The following is an 11,999-nucleotide window of genomic DNA, read 5'->3' as shown; positions in this document are numbered from 1 at the left end:
CCAATTCTCAGGCAAATGTTCCAGCAAGTAAGCCTCTGCTTCCACAATGAGGCAGAGACTTGCCGGTGAGAAAGAGCTAGTCACATGTGATGCGATGCCCCTCTGCCTATAAAGGTTATACTAGCATTATTCTTCTTTCAAAAAGAATGTGTTAAAAGAGAAACATTTAGAAACTGCCTATGACATATACATCTGAAAGTATCAAAACAATTTTTAGCTAAATTGCTTTTGACGTAGGATTGAAACCATACCATACCTTGATGAAAATATTAGCAAGAAATATTTTATGAATTATTTTACAGATGGTTTCTTAGTCTTTAGTCTCAGGTGGTTTTTAGATAAATGAGCCTTTTGATTTGAGGCACAGGTTGAAGTTGAGACTTCCAAAAAATATTTTTTCATCTCTTAAACTATAGTATCTCTGATGTTGGTACAGACTCTGAGGAAGAAAAACTGGCTTTTACTGCCTATCTACCATGTATGCTGGGTACTTTATATATACATTACCTCTTAAATTTTAAAATAGCATTAAAAGAGAAAATCTACTGTCCTCAATTACAGAAAAAGAAACTGAGGGTCGGAGAGATGCAACCACTTGCCTAAGCTCACAGAGATCGTGAGCAGTCCAGCCAGGACGTGAACGCACGGCTACGGGGCCCCCAGTGCGTGTGAGAGGCACCAGGCGCCCGCCCGCTGCTCACCTGGTGCACAAGCACATCCCCAATCCTCTTGATGAGAAAATTCTTTTCACTTTTATCCACCAGAGAGTCCTTCTTCCGCTCCAGGATCCTCTGAAGGAACTGGCTATGGATACTGATCAGCTCATCCAAACAGGGGAAGAGCTTCTCCACCATCTGCTGCTCAAAGAGCAGGTCGGCCGTCATGCCCCGGCTGTACACGTCGCTCATGATCTTGAGTGTGCGGAGGTGGTGGAACTCCGTCTGCATCAGCTCTGGGGGAGGGACAAGGCTCAGTGGTCAGGAATGCTCTCCTCGAGGATTCTCCTGCAAAGTGTGTCTGCTGCTACTAAGAGCCCAATTTTGTCTTAAGGCTATTTACGGCCCAATTTAAACTTTAAAACTGAGTCAACAGCTGTCTTTTCCCTAAAGTGTTTTCATCGTATTCCTCGATTTCTCACGGGACCTCACGTTATTTTCTGACAGGTGTACTGGATTCCATCACTCTTAAGTGGTGGTTTCCACAGTGGTCTTCACTGGGATTCAAGACCTTTCATAATTTACTACGTTCCTATTTCCCAGAAATGACTTGTGTTTAGTCTAGTTTCTACTGTAGCTGAGGAATTAAACTGTACTGTCACAAGAGATCTCTTTTTAGGACTATTGCATAAATAAGCACTCATATTAAATAAAATGTCCAATAAAATTAAAGAATATAATTTTACAGAGAGAGTAAAGGAGAGAAATAAGATGTCTCTATACCTCAAAGTTTTCAAAAGAAAATCTTTGAGATGCTACATACTTGAAAATTGACTTGATATAGCCCAATAACTCCCCTCATCAACAATGCCAGACAATGCAAATCAAATATTAGCAGAGCACATGAAGAGTCTCACCATAAATCACTTCTTGCCGTTTGACCACATCTTTCTTTTGCTGTTTCAGAAACTTGCTGTCCACTATCTGACTCCAGGATTCTGCTTCCAGCTGTTTGGACTCAATCTCAAAGTCTCCCATTAGCTGCCCTTCATTCAGGTCTGTACCTACTCCTCAAAATACAAAAAAAATCAATATCAGAATCCTGCGTCTGTGACCTCTAAAAAAAAAACCTCTGCTGGACGTTCCTCATGGGGATAATTTTATGAGACGTAAACACTCTACACTAATACAGGGATGTCATTAGAATATATATTCTATTAGAAAAGATCATTTTCTGTTCTGGAGTGACATACTCTATATTCAAGACTTCGGTTAAGGATGATAAATGTCACATAAATCAAAGGTAATTAAGACATATCAGGGTCCTGGTGACTTTACTTGTTTAAGAGAGTAGGCTTACAGCTGTGCCAAGAGAGCTAGAACTGAACGTGTACGAAAGTCTAGGGGAAGAAGAAGCGTTTGAACCAGAGTCTGACCACATTAAAATCAATGACATCCTTCAGTGGACAACCATCTAACAACAGGATAAGTGGGTTTACCAACTCATTATAAAGCATGTGATGCTTTACAGACAGTCCAGAGAAGTTTCACAGGAGTAAGGAAGAGGCAGGAGATGCGTTAGTGCTTGCATTCTAGGAGATGGCAAAAAGTCTCTGCAGACGCACACAATACACGCCGTGGCTTCCCCTTACCCTCATCAGTAAGGGACTCTGTTGACTCATTGACCTTGCTGATTTTATTTAGTGAGTCTGTTGAATGAGACAGGAATTTCCAGGTGTTTGATATGTTCTCATCATTGCCAACTCTGTGGGAAAAAGGAAACACATACTGTCAGATACATTCTGAGAAGCCATAGTTTCCGGTCTTAAGTGAAGATCTGAAAAACTATAAAATGACAGCTGGCTGCAAGTACTACAATGATGGAAGACAAATTACTTATGGCAGGTACCCAGCAATATGCAACACAAACTATTAAGGAAGGTTGGAGGCATTTAACATCACTGCAAGTATGAACTTTTTGAGCCTTGGGTTTTTTTAACGATAGGTAGCAAGGAGAATGCTCTTCCTTCAAACTGCATACACATTATATAAGAAATGTTTCTGTTGGAAACTCATGTCTAACCACTACACTTTTTCCCTGCGTTCCCTAAATAACTATAGACCAAGCACTTATATTAAACCATATTCTTCGAACCTTTCTTGACCCCAACTCACCAGCTAGCACATTAGGCACCCAGAAGATGATGTTTGTGGTACAACACAAAAGTAAGCCAGAGTCATTTAAAACTCAATTTGATTTAAAGGCCAACTTTTCAAAGTCATAATATAAACTCATTTGGATAACATAAGAACTTGGAAAAGAAAGCCTTTGGTTAATTACAACAGAAAGTCAAAACAATATAAAAATACCTGAAACTTTTTGTTTTTAAGGAGGAGGAAACATTAGCCAGCACAGAGGTTATAGGAAACACAGACAAAAGGAGATTTGCATCCTTCAGTTGGGAATTTTCCTCCAGCCTAGGTTAAGAGAGCTGCAAAGAGATGTTTTGAGTCCTACATTTGAGATGACTTCTTTACTGGATGGGAAGGCAGGCATCTTGCCCCAAACAGCCAGCAACATCGTAATCGGCCCTGTGCTAATTACAGACAGCCGAGGGCTGAACAATCAGGGGCCACAGCAACTTCTGGAGGGACCACAAAAGGAACTCAGTGCAGATGAGGGACGGGGAACCTACTGTCGTACCTGGCCCATTAGTCACTCCCATGACTTAAGAGTCAAGAGGCGAGTTAAAAAAAGAAAAGAAAAGAAAAGAAAAAAGCGAAACAAAACAAAGTTACCCCCTCCCGCCAGGTTCATCTGCCCAACAGAAAAGATCAACAGACATATGAAAATACAAGTGATTGAAACCAAACATTCAGAATTAAATCTTTTTTCCGATTCCCACTTCTTATTTTGATCTGAAAATCATCCTTTTAGAAGGCAGGTCTTTAAAAGCAGGTCTGATCATGTATAAAAGCAGAGGACAACTAGCCTAAAAATGGTGTTTAAAGGGGATCCTTGCTACAAAATGGTGATCATGATGGTGCATCAAAGTGTAATCCTCACCCCACTCATCTGTCGCACTAACCCATTACGTTATACATTTCTTTCTAAAACAATCTTTCTGTCAAATGGTATAAATTATTATGCTCTGTCACCTAGACGTCAACTGTGCTAGCTTTACATTCCCACTCACCCAGCAATGTTCTGAATGGAGACACTTTTGGAGAGCGACACACTCTGCTGGGACCGTCTGTTAGCAAACATGGGGACGGCAGTGGTTTCATCGGCCAGGAGGACTGCAGACCGAGGGCGCTCCTTGGGCTGGGAGGCTGTAAAGAAGGAAAGGACACCAAATGAAGTATCACCGACACATGCCCACCAGCACTGACTCACCTGATGAATGCCAAATAGAAACAAACTGCTTTAAAAGAGATTTACCCTGGGAGTGTAAATAGGTACAAAAACCCTATGGAAGACAACTTGGCAATAGCTGTTGAAACGGTAAATGCCTATATCTTTGACCCAGTAATTCCATTTAGGATATGTTTATTCTACAAGATTTACTTGTTTATATTTGAAATGACGTATGTCCAAAGTTATTCAATGCAAAGTTTGGTAAAAGCAAAATGAGTATCAAAAGAAGATCAGTTAATAAATCATGGTACAGCCTACATGGGAATACTATGAAGCTTTTAAAAAAAATGAGGACACTCTCCATGAACTTACACAGATCGGCAGATAACACATTAAGGGGGAAAAAAATCAAGGTGCAGAATAAAGTGCACAACAGACTACCTTTTATGTTTTAAAAACATAATTAATAATCCAAATTGGTATTTGCTTTATTTTAATAAAGAAACTTAAGGAAGATAAATATAAAACTAAGAAAAGTGGTTTACCTGTGGGGTGTGATGGCAATGAGGCAATGAGGATAAAGAATCGTGTGAAAGTATCATATATTTAAAAATTTAAACTAATTCAAAGTAAGAGAAAAGGAGACCGAAAGAATTTTAAGGATAAAAGGAGCCTCAGAGATAACTGAGGCTGGTGTTCTCTGGGAGGACCTACCAAGAAACGTGTCAGGGGCTGGTTAGATACGCAAATTCCCAGCCCTCCTCGTTCTGTGCGGGTGGGACCTGGGAGCCTACACATTTACCAGCTCCCCAAGAGACTCTTCTGTACAATGTCTGAGAACACAGGTTTTGACCAATTCCTTTAATTTACAGATGAGGAAAATGCAACATGTGTTTGATGTCACATAGCTAATTTGTCCTCATCCTGCATATTTCTCTTGAACTTGACCAAAGAAGAAACTGGAGGTCTAATTTCATGCAAAAGTAGTCACACTGCCATCTGGGTAGCAAATTATTTCTCCTTGGTAGCTAACTAAACTGCTGCATTACCTGTCCATCCCCAGGAGCATCAGGAGCTTAAGGAAATAAGACTGGGGCAGTTGTTATGGCTTCACAGTATTACAGGATGTTTCTGACTTAATAAAATTAATAAAACCATTAATTTCCAATTCAAATTCTATTTAGAAGAAGGTGATATAATAAACACCAGAAACATGCTACCCTATAACACGACCAGACCCTTCCTGCAGGAAGCACACAGGAAACTAGGAGATGTGGGTCCCACAGCAACAGGGAAGAAGGGCAACTGGCAGGGAAGAGAACATGCTCAAGTGTTCAAGAGCCTGGAGCACATCCTCAGTGTCTCAGAAGGGAAGCTGCTGAGCAGATAAAATCTGATGGAGGAAGAAACACCGGTTCTTGAAGAACAGTAGGATGTGGGTAAGTCAGCAGAAAAAGAGGACATTCTGATGAGGAGAACTGCATGAAGGAAGGCAGAAACACTCTATTAATGTGAAAGGGAGATAACAAGCAGAAGAGGAAGTAAGTAGAGGGGTGTATATAAGGGATCAGTGAAACGGCTTGAGAAGCAGAACGATGTCACGTCATGCAGAGCCCTGAAAATTATAAAGAACAACCTGCATCTAAAAGGCAGCGTAGGGGGGTGCAAACAACAACTTTCCCTTGTTGAAACCAATCCACTGCACTCAGGGAAGTTGCTAACTACTCTCTGAGCCTCAGCATCCTTATTTGTGATGGTGATGGTAGTGGTGAAAGCAAACACTGAAGGAGGCCTCTCACCAAGTACTTCATTGGTGTGATCTCACTTAAACCCGATGACCACCGGCTGATACTATTACCATCCTTTCACAGAGGAGGAAAATGACGTACAGGGGATTTAGTAAATGTCCGAGGTTACACGGCTGTTAAGTGGGATGCTGGGACTCAAACCCATCCAACTTGAATCCACAAGCTGTACTCTTACCGCTACGTTACCTCAGGAATCAAAAGGGGAACACGGGAATAAGAATACACGTGGGGGTCAGACATAATAGGTATTTTTTGGGAAAAATGCTATTTTATCTGATTTGAAAGAAAAAAAAGGTTTCTGAAATAAGGGATAATGTCACAGAACAAAAGTTTAAGGAAGATTAGACTTGTAAAAGGTGTTGGAATGGGTTGGATCACTGGTTAAAGTGGGTGACAGTCTGGCACAACTTTTCTTCTAGGAATCCACATGCAAAGACGGGCAATAATTGGACTTCTAGCTAAAGGGACTCCACACCCTCCTGGTGGCACAGTCTCTACAGCCATTCCGGGGCCATCTGGAAGCACTCAGAGCCGTCGGGCACAGAGCAGTGGTCCTCAAGCTCGAGTGTGTGCATCACCATCACCTGGAGCAGCTACTAAAACACAGATCACTGGGCTCCGCCTCTGGAATCTCTGAGGTAGTAGGTCTGGGTAGGGCCCAAGAATTGGCACTCCTAATTGATCCAGGATCTACACTTTGAAAACACGGCCTGAGGGTAAGTTTCACATGGGCTCCCATAGAGCAAATTTAGGTGATATTCATTACTGCATCTTTATGGCAGGAGTTGGAAACAACTCAGACAACTGTCTTTGGGGGAACTGATAATTAAAATGTGGTATATATTTATGAAAGAACACATGCAGCGATCTGAGACAACAGCTTACATATAGTAACACGCATAGATCTCAAAACCATATTGAGTGGAAAAAAACCCAGCAGAATGGATAAGCAAGTCATATCATCTAATTTAAATTTAACGCACAAAATCATAAGTGATATTTCCAGAGGTACACATATGTCTAAAGATACGGCAGATCAGAGAGGTTTACATTAAATATACTGCAGTGCGTGCTGAGGAAGGGAAAGGAATGAGATAGGGAATGAAGAATGAAAAGGGGAAAATATTAAGTAAAACCAAAGTGAAGCTTTGCACAGACTGGAGAAGACAGGTCGATGTGAATGGGAGAGGTGTGAGTTACCCAATTTGTGTACCACTGAAGTCCTTGGGGAAAAAAAGAACTATTTTCGTAACTCCACAGTTTGTCAAGAAGTTTAAGAAGCAAGATCTCATTTGATGCAACTGTAACGCTGCTAAAAGCAAGTTTCACTGTCGACTCACGCAAGAGAAATTTCAAGACACACAGGGCTAAGGTGCTGCCTTTTAAGCTAAGACACACACTATTCTAGAACCTTCCAGAGAGTTTGATGGTAGAATGGTAAGCTTTTGGTCAATGAAACTGCAGCCTTCTCTAAGTATTCAAAATAGGTATTCAAATCTTGCTTAAGAATAACAAATAAATACTACAGAAGTATGGGTAAGTCCTGAACCAGAGAGGCGAAAAGGAATCATGAGAGGTGGGCTGAGCTACTTACACTTGTTTCTCATAATGACCGTGGGCAGCGAAGATGTGTCATGTGCTTGAAGGCTCCCTTTGGGCTGCTGAAAGGAAAAGAAAGCCTGAGTGAACACTGCATTTACAATTTATCTTCTGTCAAGTTTCAAGTTTCTGCTCCTACTTCCCCGCTCTGTTCCTGCCAACGGTCCCCAGCACCCTAGGCCTAGCTACAGCCACCCACTCTGGCTCTCCTCTGAACCCGCCAAGCGCTCTGATCCTGCAAATGCCGTCTCTTCTGCCTGGAATGCTCTCTTCACCGTCACAGGCATGGCATTCTTCTATTTGAAGATAATCCCTCCTTGGTAGAGCCGTCTGTTAGCTTCTTTCTTCTCCTCACCCGAGGCAGGGACTGGCACCCCTCAGGATCCTGCATGTGCCCCCGCCTAGCCTTTTCCTTACTTATGGTCATCGTCTGCTTGTCCATCTTCCCCACCAGAATGCTGGCTCCTTTAAGAGCGGCATCTGTGCCCTTTTCGTTTCTATTTCTCCAGTGACTCGCATTTATAAGGTGTAAAATAATTCTTAGGTAAAGTGCTAATTTTAAGACCTTTGTTGTAGCATGGAACAGAGACACTGTGAGAAATTACAGACTGAAGCAATTAGTCTGAGATAAATCATTAGTGAAAAAGGGTCCATTTAAAATGAAACTCCCCCTTTCAGGTTACATTCTTTTCTATGAGATATGCTGTATCCCTATCATTCTTCTTCTCTATAGCACATTCACAGTAACAGCAGTCTTACCAGAGATCACAAACTCAAATGCCTGTGGGGTCAGGCAGGTAACAAAGGACAGAGGAGAGTTGGAGGAGGGGGGGAGTGGCAGTCTGGGGCTTGTACATCTTGTCTAGAGGAGGCGGCAGCCACTCAGCCCCAGTGGATTACCACCCACCACCCACCTCTCTAACATTTAAGGAACTACAGGCCAGATACTGTTCTACGTGCTTAGGAGCTATCGATGGATCAAACAGTCCTGACTTCAGACTGCCTGGCAAGTTTAGTGCTTACATTCTAGTGGGGGGAAGGTACAGATCATAAAAAGTAAATGTAATACAATAATACATACAGTGTGTTAAGTAGACCCTAAGAAGGTGGTAAGTACTATGGAAAAAAAAGAAAAAGAGCAAGGTGGGAATTGGGAATGCTGGGTAAAGGGAAATACCAGGGCTGTGAGATCTTCCATCTCTTCAGGAGAAATCAGAAATCCAAATTGGTGTGAAATACGATTTTTCAATAGATACACTAACTCAAATAAAAAAAATTACTCCATGAGCCAAACAAAATTTATGTCCATGGACTGAATAAGATCTGGGGTACAGAGGTCTGTCATCTTTACACTAGAGTTCAGTGCTTCTCCAAGTGTGGTCCTCAGACTAGCAGTATTAGCATCATCTGGGAACTTATTAGAAAGGCAAGTTCCTGGCCCCTCCCCACCCGCCAAATTGGAAACTCTGGGAGTGGGGCCCAGTGTCGTCTTATAACAAGCCCCCAAGGTGATTCTAATGCACACTCCAGTTGGAGGCCACTGCACTAGATAAATGCGTTTGGTTACTGGAAGCACACAGCATGCTGAGCATTTGTGTAGATGGAGCTGGAGAGCACTCTTCTGACAAGGAACAAAGACATTCATGAGTGACTACAACACTGAAAACCACACAGGCCGCCTAAACGCCCATCTGCCCTCAGCCCCATACTCTTCCTTAAGGGCTCTGATATGCAGTGCCTGTTACCACACAGCTGCATACTCAGAGCACGTACCATCACACACTTCCTGCTCCTGTCATGTGATCCACACAAGCCTGTGGAGAAAAGTGCTGCCACACAGGCCCGTTTAACCCTGACACTCCCCAGCCCATCAGCATGTCAGAGCCCCTGATTTCCACCTGCTGCCCTCATGGTCCTGAAGAAGGAAGCCAGGCGTGTGAAAGGCAGAGGAGGTCTGCAGACACAGTTAAGAAGAAAACCACTTCAACGGCGACACACATTAAAATCACAGAGAAATGTGCATTTAACATGGAGCAGTTCTGAAAGCATTTTACCTTCCAAAAGCCACAAATTCCCGAGTGTGTTAAGAAGAGAAAAATCATTTTTGGTTATTTGAGTCTCAAAGTAGTCATTTCATCAAAATGATGAAAATAAACAAAAACTACAACCCCAAATCTCCCAACTCTGAAGATTTTATTGGTTTAGCCAGAAATGTCTTACCTTCATTTTGACCTTTGCACAGGAGGCCAGACATTCTCTACAGCCTTTGTGGACAAAAGCACCACAATCTGAAAAGAGAGCAAAACCCCAGGTGACATTAATACACAGCAAACAGATCCCCCAGACTGATTTTCCATTGCCACAGCAACCGACAGACTGCCAGGTGAAGTTGCTCACACGTCAGAACGTGACTAGCCGAAATTACAGATTGCAGCCCTCTTCTAGGAAGCAGGCATGCGATGTCATTTGGAGGAGGAGAAACAAGAGCAGATGTGATTTCTGATTAATAAAAACTAGAAATCTGAAACTTCTCGGGCAGGAAGCTGAGAGGCTACAAAACTAAAAGTGAACGCATCTGCTGTCAATATGTAGGTCTAAGTCACAAATAAGACATAAATGGTATGTATTTACATATACAGACATTTACATATACCTTGAGTAACACCCACAAATAATACATAAATACAGCCCCTTAACAGGGGCTGTGAAATCTGTAATGGCTGTGTCAAAGGTGGAATGTGAATCTGAAAATCTACCTGTTTATGACCTTCGACTTGCAAACCTAACTACCCCGAACTTTTTGCAACACCCCGAGCGAGTCAACAGCTGCAGAAGAAAGGTCATCAGAACCACCCTAAAGCACCTCTGGGAGCCCTGACTCAAGAGAAAGTGGGAGACTTCTTGAATGATGAACAGAGATTTACCGCAAGATGAAGCACAGCCCATAATCCTGCAAGGACACGAGTTTATTTCAACTCTTACTTCTCACTCCTTGGCCCACAAGGGCCACTGATGTAAGAACCCCACCCTCTGTGCCTCACAATAGGGTCATCATCAGCTTGTACTGCTTCTATGATGTCATAAGAATGGTGCCAGGAGGCCAGAGGTAAAGTAAAACAAATACAAGAGCTGTCTGTGGGGACACCCCATGATGAGCATCTCTCCAGGGAAGGACTGCCTGAGAAAATCAACACATACCACCCATCAGGCAACACTTCACACCCTGATTTGGGAAGCACCACGGGTACTGCCTATGGTAACCCACGAATCATGGGCCAGGATGCTCTCCTGGTTCCTACGTACGGATTACGAGGATACTAGAATGGAGACTGCCAGAACCCCAGACGCTTTTCCCCATTCCTTCCTCAATGCCTACTGGGTTCACAGGTCTCTTCCCTAACACCACCAGTCACAATGCGTTGGATAATCTTATGGTTTTCTCCTCCACTGAGCGCTCCTCTAGGGTAAGGTCCCTTCATCTACTGCCGAATCCTTAATTAGGTCTCCCTAGCATAATGCCTGGCTCATGCCACCTACTCAAACGTCTGTTGGAGATCTTATGTCTATTTTATCCAAAAGCCAAGTGCCCTGACACAACCTAGATTACAGTATGTCAAATATCTTATCAACACTAAAAGGAGTACTAGAAGAACCACCATCACACTAAATGTGATTTAGGTCCTGGCTCTCCTAATTAGTTAATGTTACCCTATGCAAGTTCCTTCTCTAGAGGCCTCAGTTTCCTCAGACCTATAAAATGAAAGGAAGTACCACATCTTCGCCCAAGTTCCTTTTCTCTGTGATCCTATAAGACTCCTTATGCTACATCTCTTGAAGAAAGAGATAATTTTCCAAGTAAATCCACTAGATTGTTCTATAAGGTTCATGTTGCAGAAGAGTTTTCAACTTAGTCATCTGAATTATCACTAGGACAGACCCATCCTTCAGAGCATGGTTAGGGAAAGTTCCACTTAAAAGAGGCGATAGGGAGCAACTCTACTTTTGTTGACAGGATGGCTCAGAGCGGGAACTTGTCTGGAAGTGGGGTGGGGTGAAGTATTCTGGGCCTTTTACTCTCAGGCCTACCAAGCCTTCTATCTAGCTAAGCTCTTCTAGCTCCACCCCAAGGGAAATTCACTGTCTGGTCATTTTTCTGATGTTAAACAATCAGAAGAGACATCCATTTACCAACGGCAGCATGCGGAGAGACTCTCCTGGGAAAGGCTCACTCAGGGAATCAACAAGAGGAAAAAACCTGGAAGGCTTTATCTCAGTCACAGCTCTATTCTTATTTCCATTGTTTTCTTCTCCGGGAGAAGACTGCAAGGGAGCTATATGGATGCTCCCTGCAATTCCTACTGTTTGGGATCATGACCATTTCCACATAGGAAGTGAAACTGTTCCAGAAGTCAGCAGCTAAAAAAGGGCTATGTATCATTGAATATTAATGCCAGGGTTTCTCAGCAACATCCCTTTCTGGGCACAAGGAAGGCTCTGCAGAAAGAGACCCCTGGGGAGTGACTCATTCTAATCAGCAAAAGGAAACATTTTGAGGATATTTTTCTCAAGGACCGGAAA

General features: G+C 42.7%; 1 protein-coding gene across 10 annotated transcripts in view; it reads right to left on the bottom strand.

Moving 5' to 3' along the window:
• AKAP13 (A-kinase anchoring protein 13) overlaps positions 1-11,999 on the bottom strand; it is a 342,871-nt gene that overhangs the window by 25,617 nt on the left and 305,255 nt on the right. For 7 of the 10 annotated variants that reach the window (XM_067695979.1, XM_067695923.1, XM_067695953.1 and 4 more), the window contains 6 exons: positions 9,642-9,709; positions 7,417-7,483; positions 3,854-3,989; positions 2,309-2,421; positions 1,574-1,726; positions 702-952 (listed from right to left, as the gene is read on the bottom strand). In XM_067695979.1, coding sequence (XP_067552080.1) covers positions 702-952; positions 1,574-1,726; positions 2,309-2,421; positions 3,854-3,989; positions 7,417-7,483; positions 9,642-9,709 — 788 coding nt within the window. The remainder of the gene's footprint in view (positions 1-701; positions 953-1,573; positions 1,727-2,308; positions 2,422-3,853; positions 3,990-7,416; positions 7,484-9,641; positions 9,710-11,999) is intronic. The other 3 variants (XM_067695943.1, XM_067695970.1, XM_067695933.1) reach the window with 2 other exon arrangements.

This window comes from Pseudorca crassidens, chromosome 1 (genome assembly GCF_039906515.1).
Source record: "Pseudorca crassidens isolate mPseCra1 chromosome 1, mPseCra1.hap1, whole genome shotgun sequence".
Taxonomy (NCBI): domain Eukaryota; kingdom Metazoa; phylum Chordata; class Mammalia; order Artiodactyla; family Delphinidae; genus Pseudorca; species Pseudorca crassidens.
Note: the sequence above shows the minus strand (reverse complement) of the source record. Positions and strands in the feature narration are given on the sequence as shown.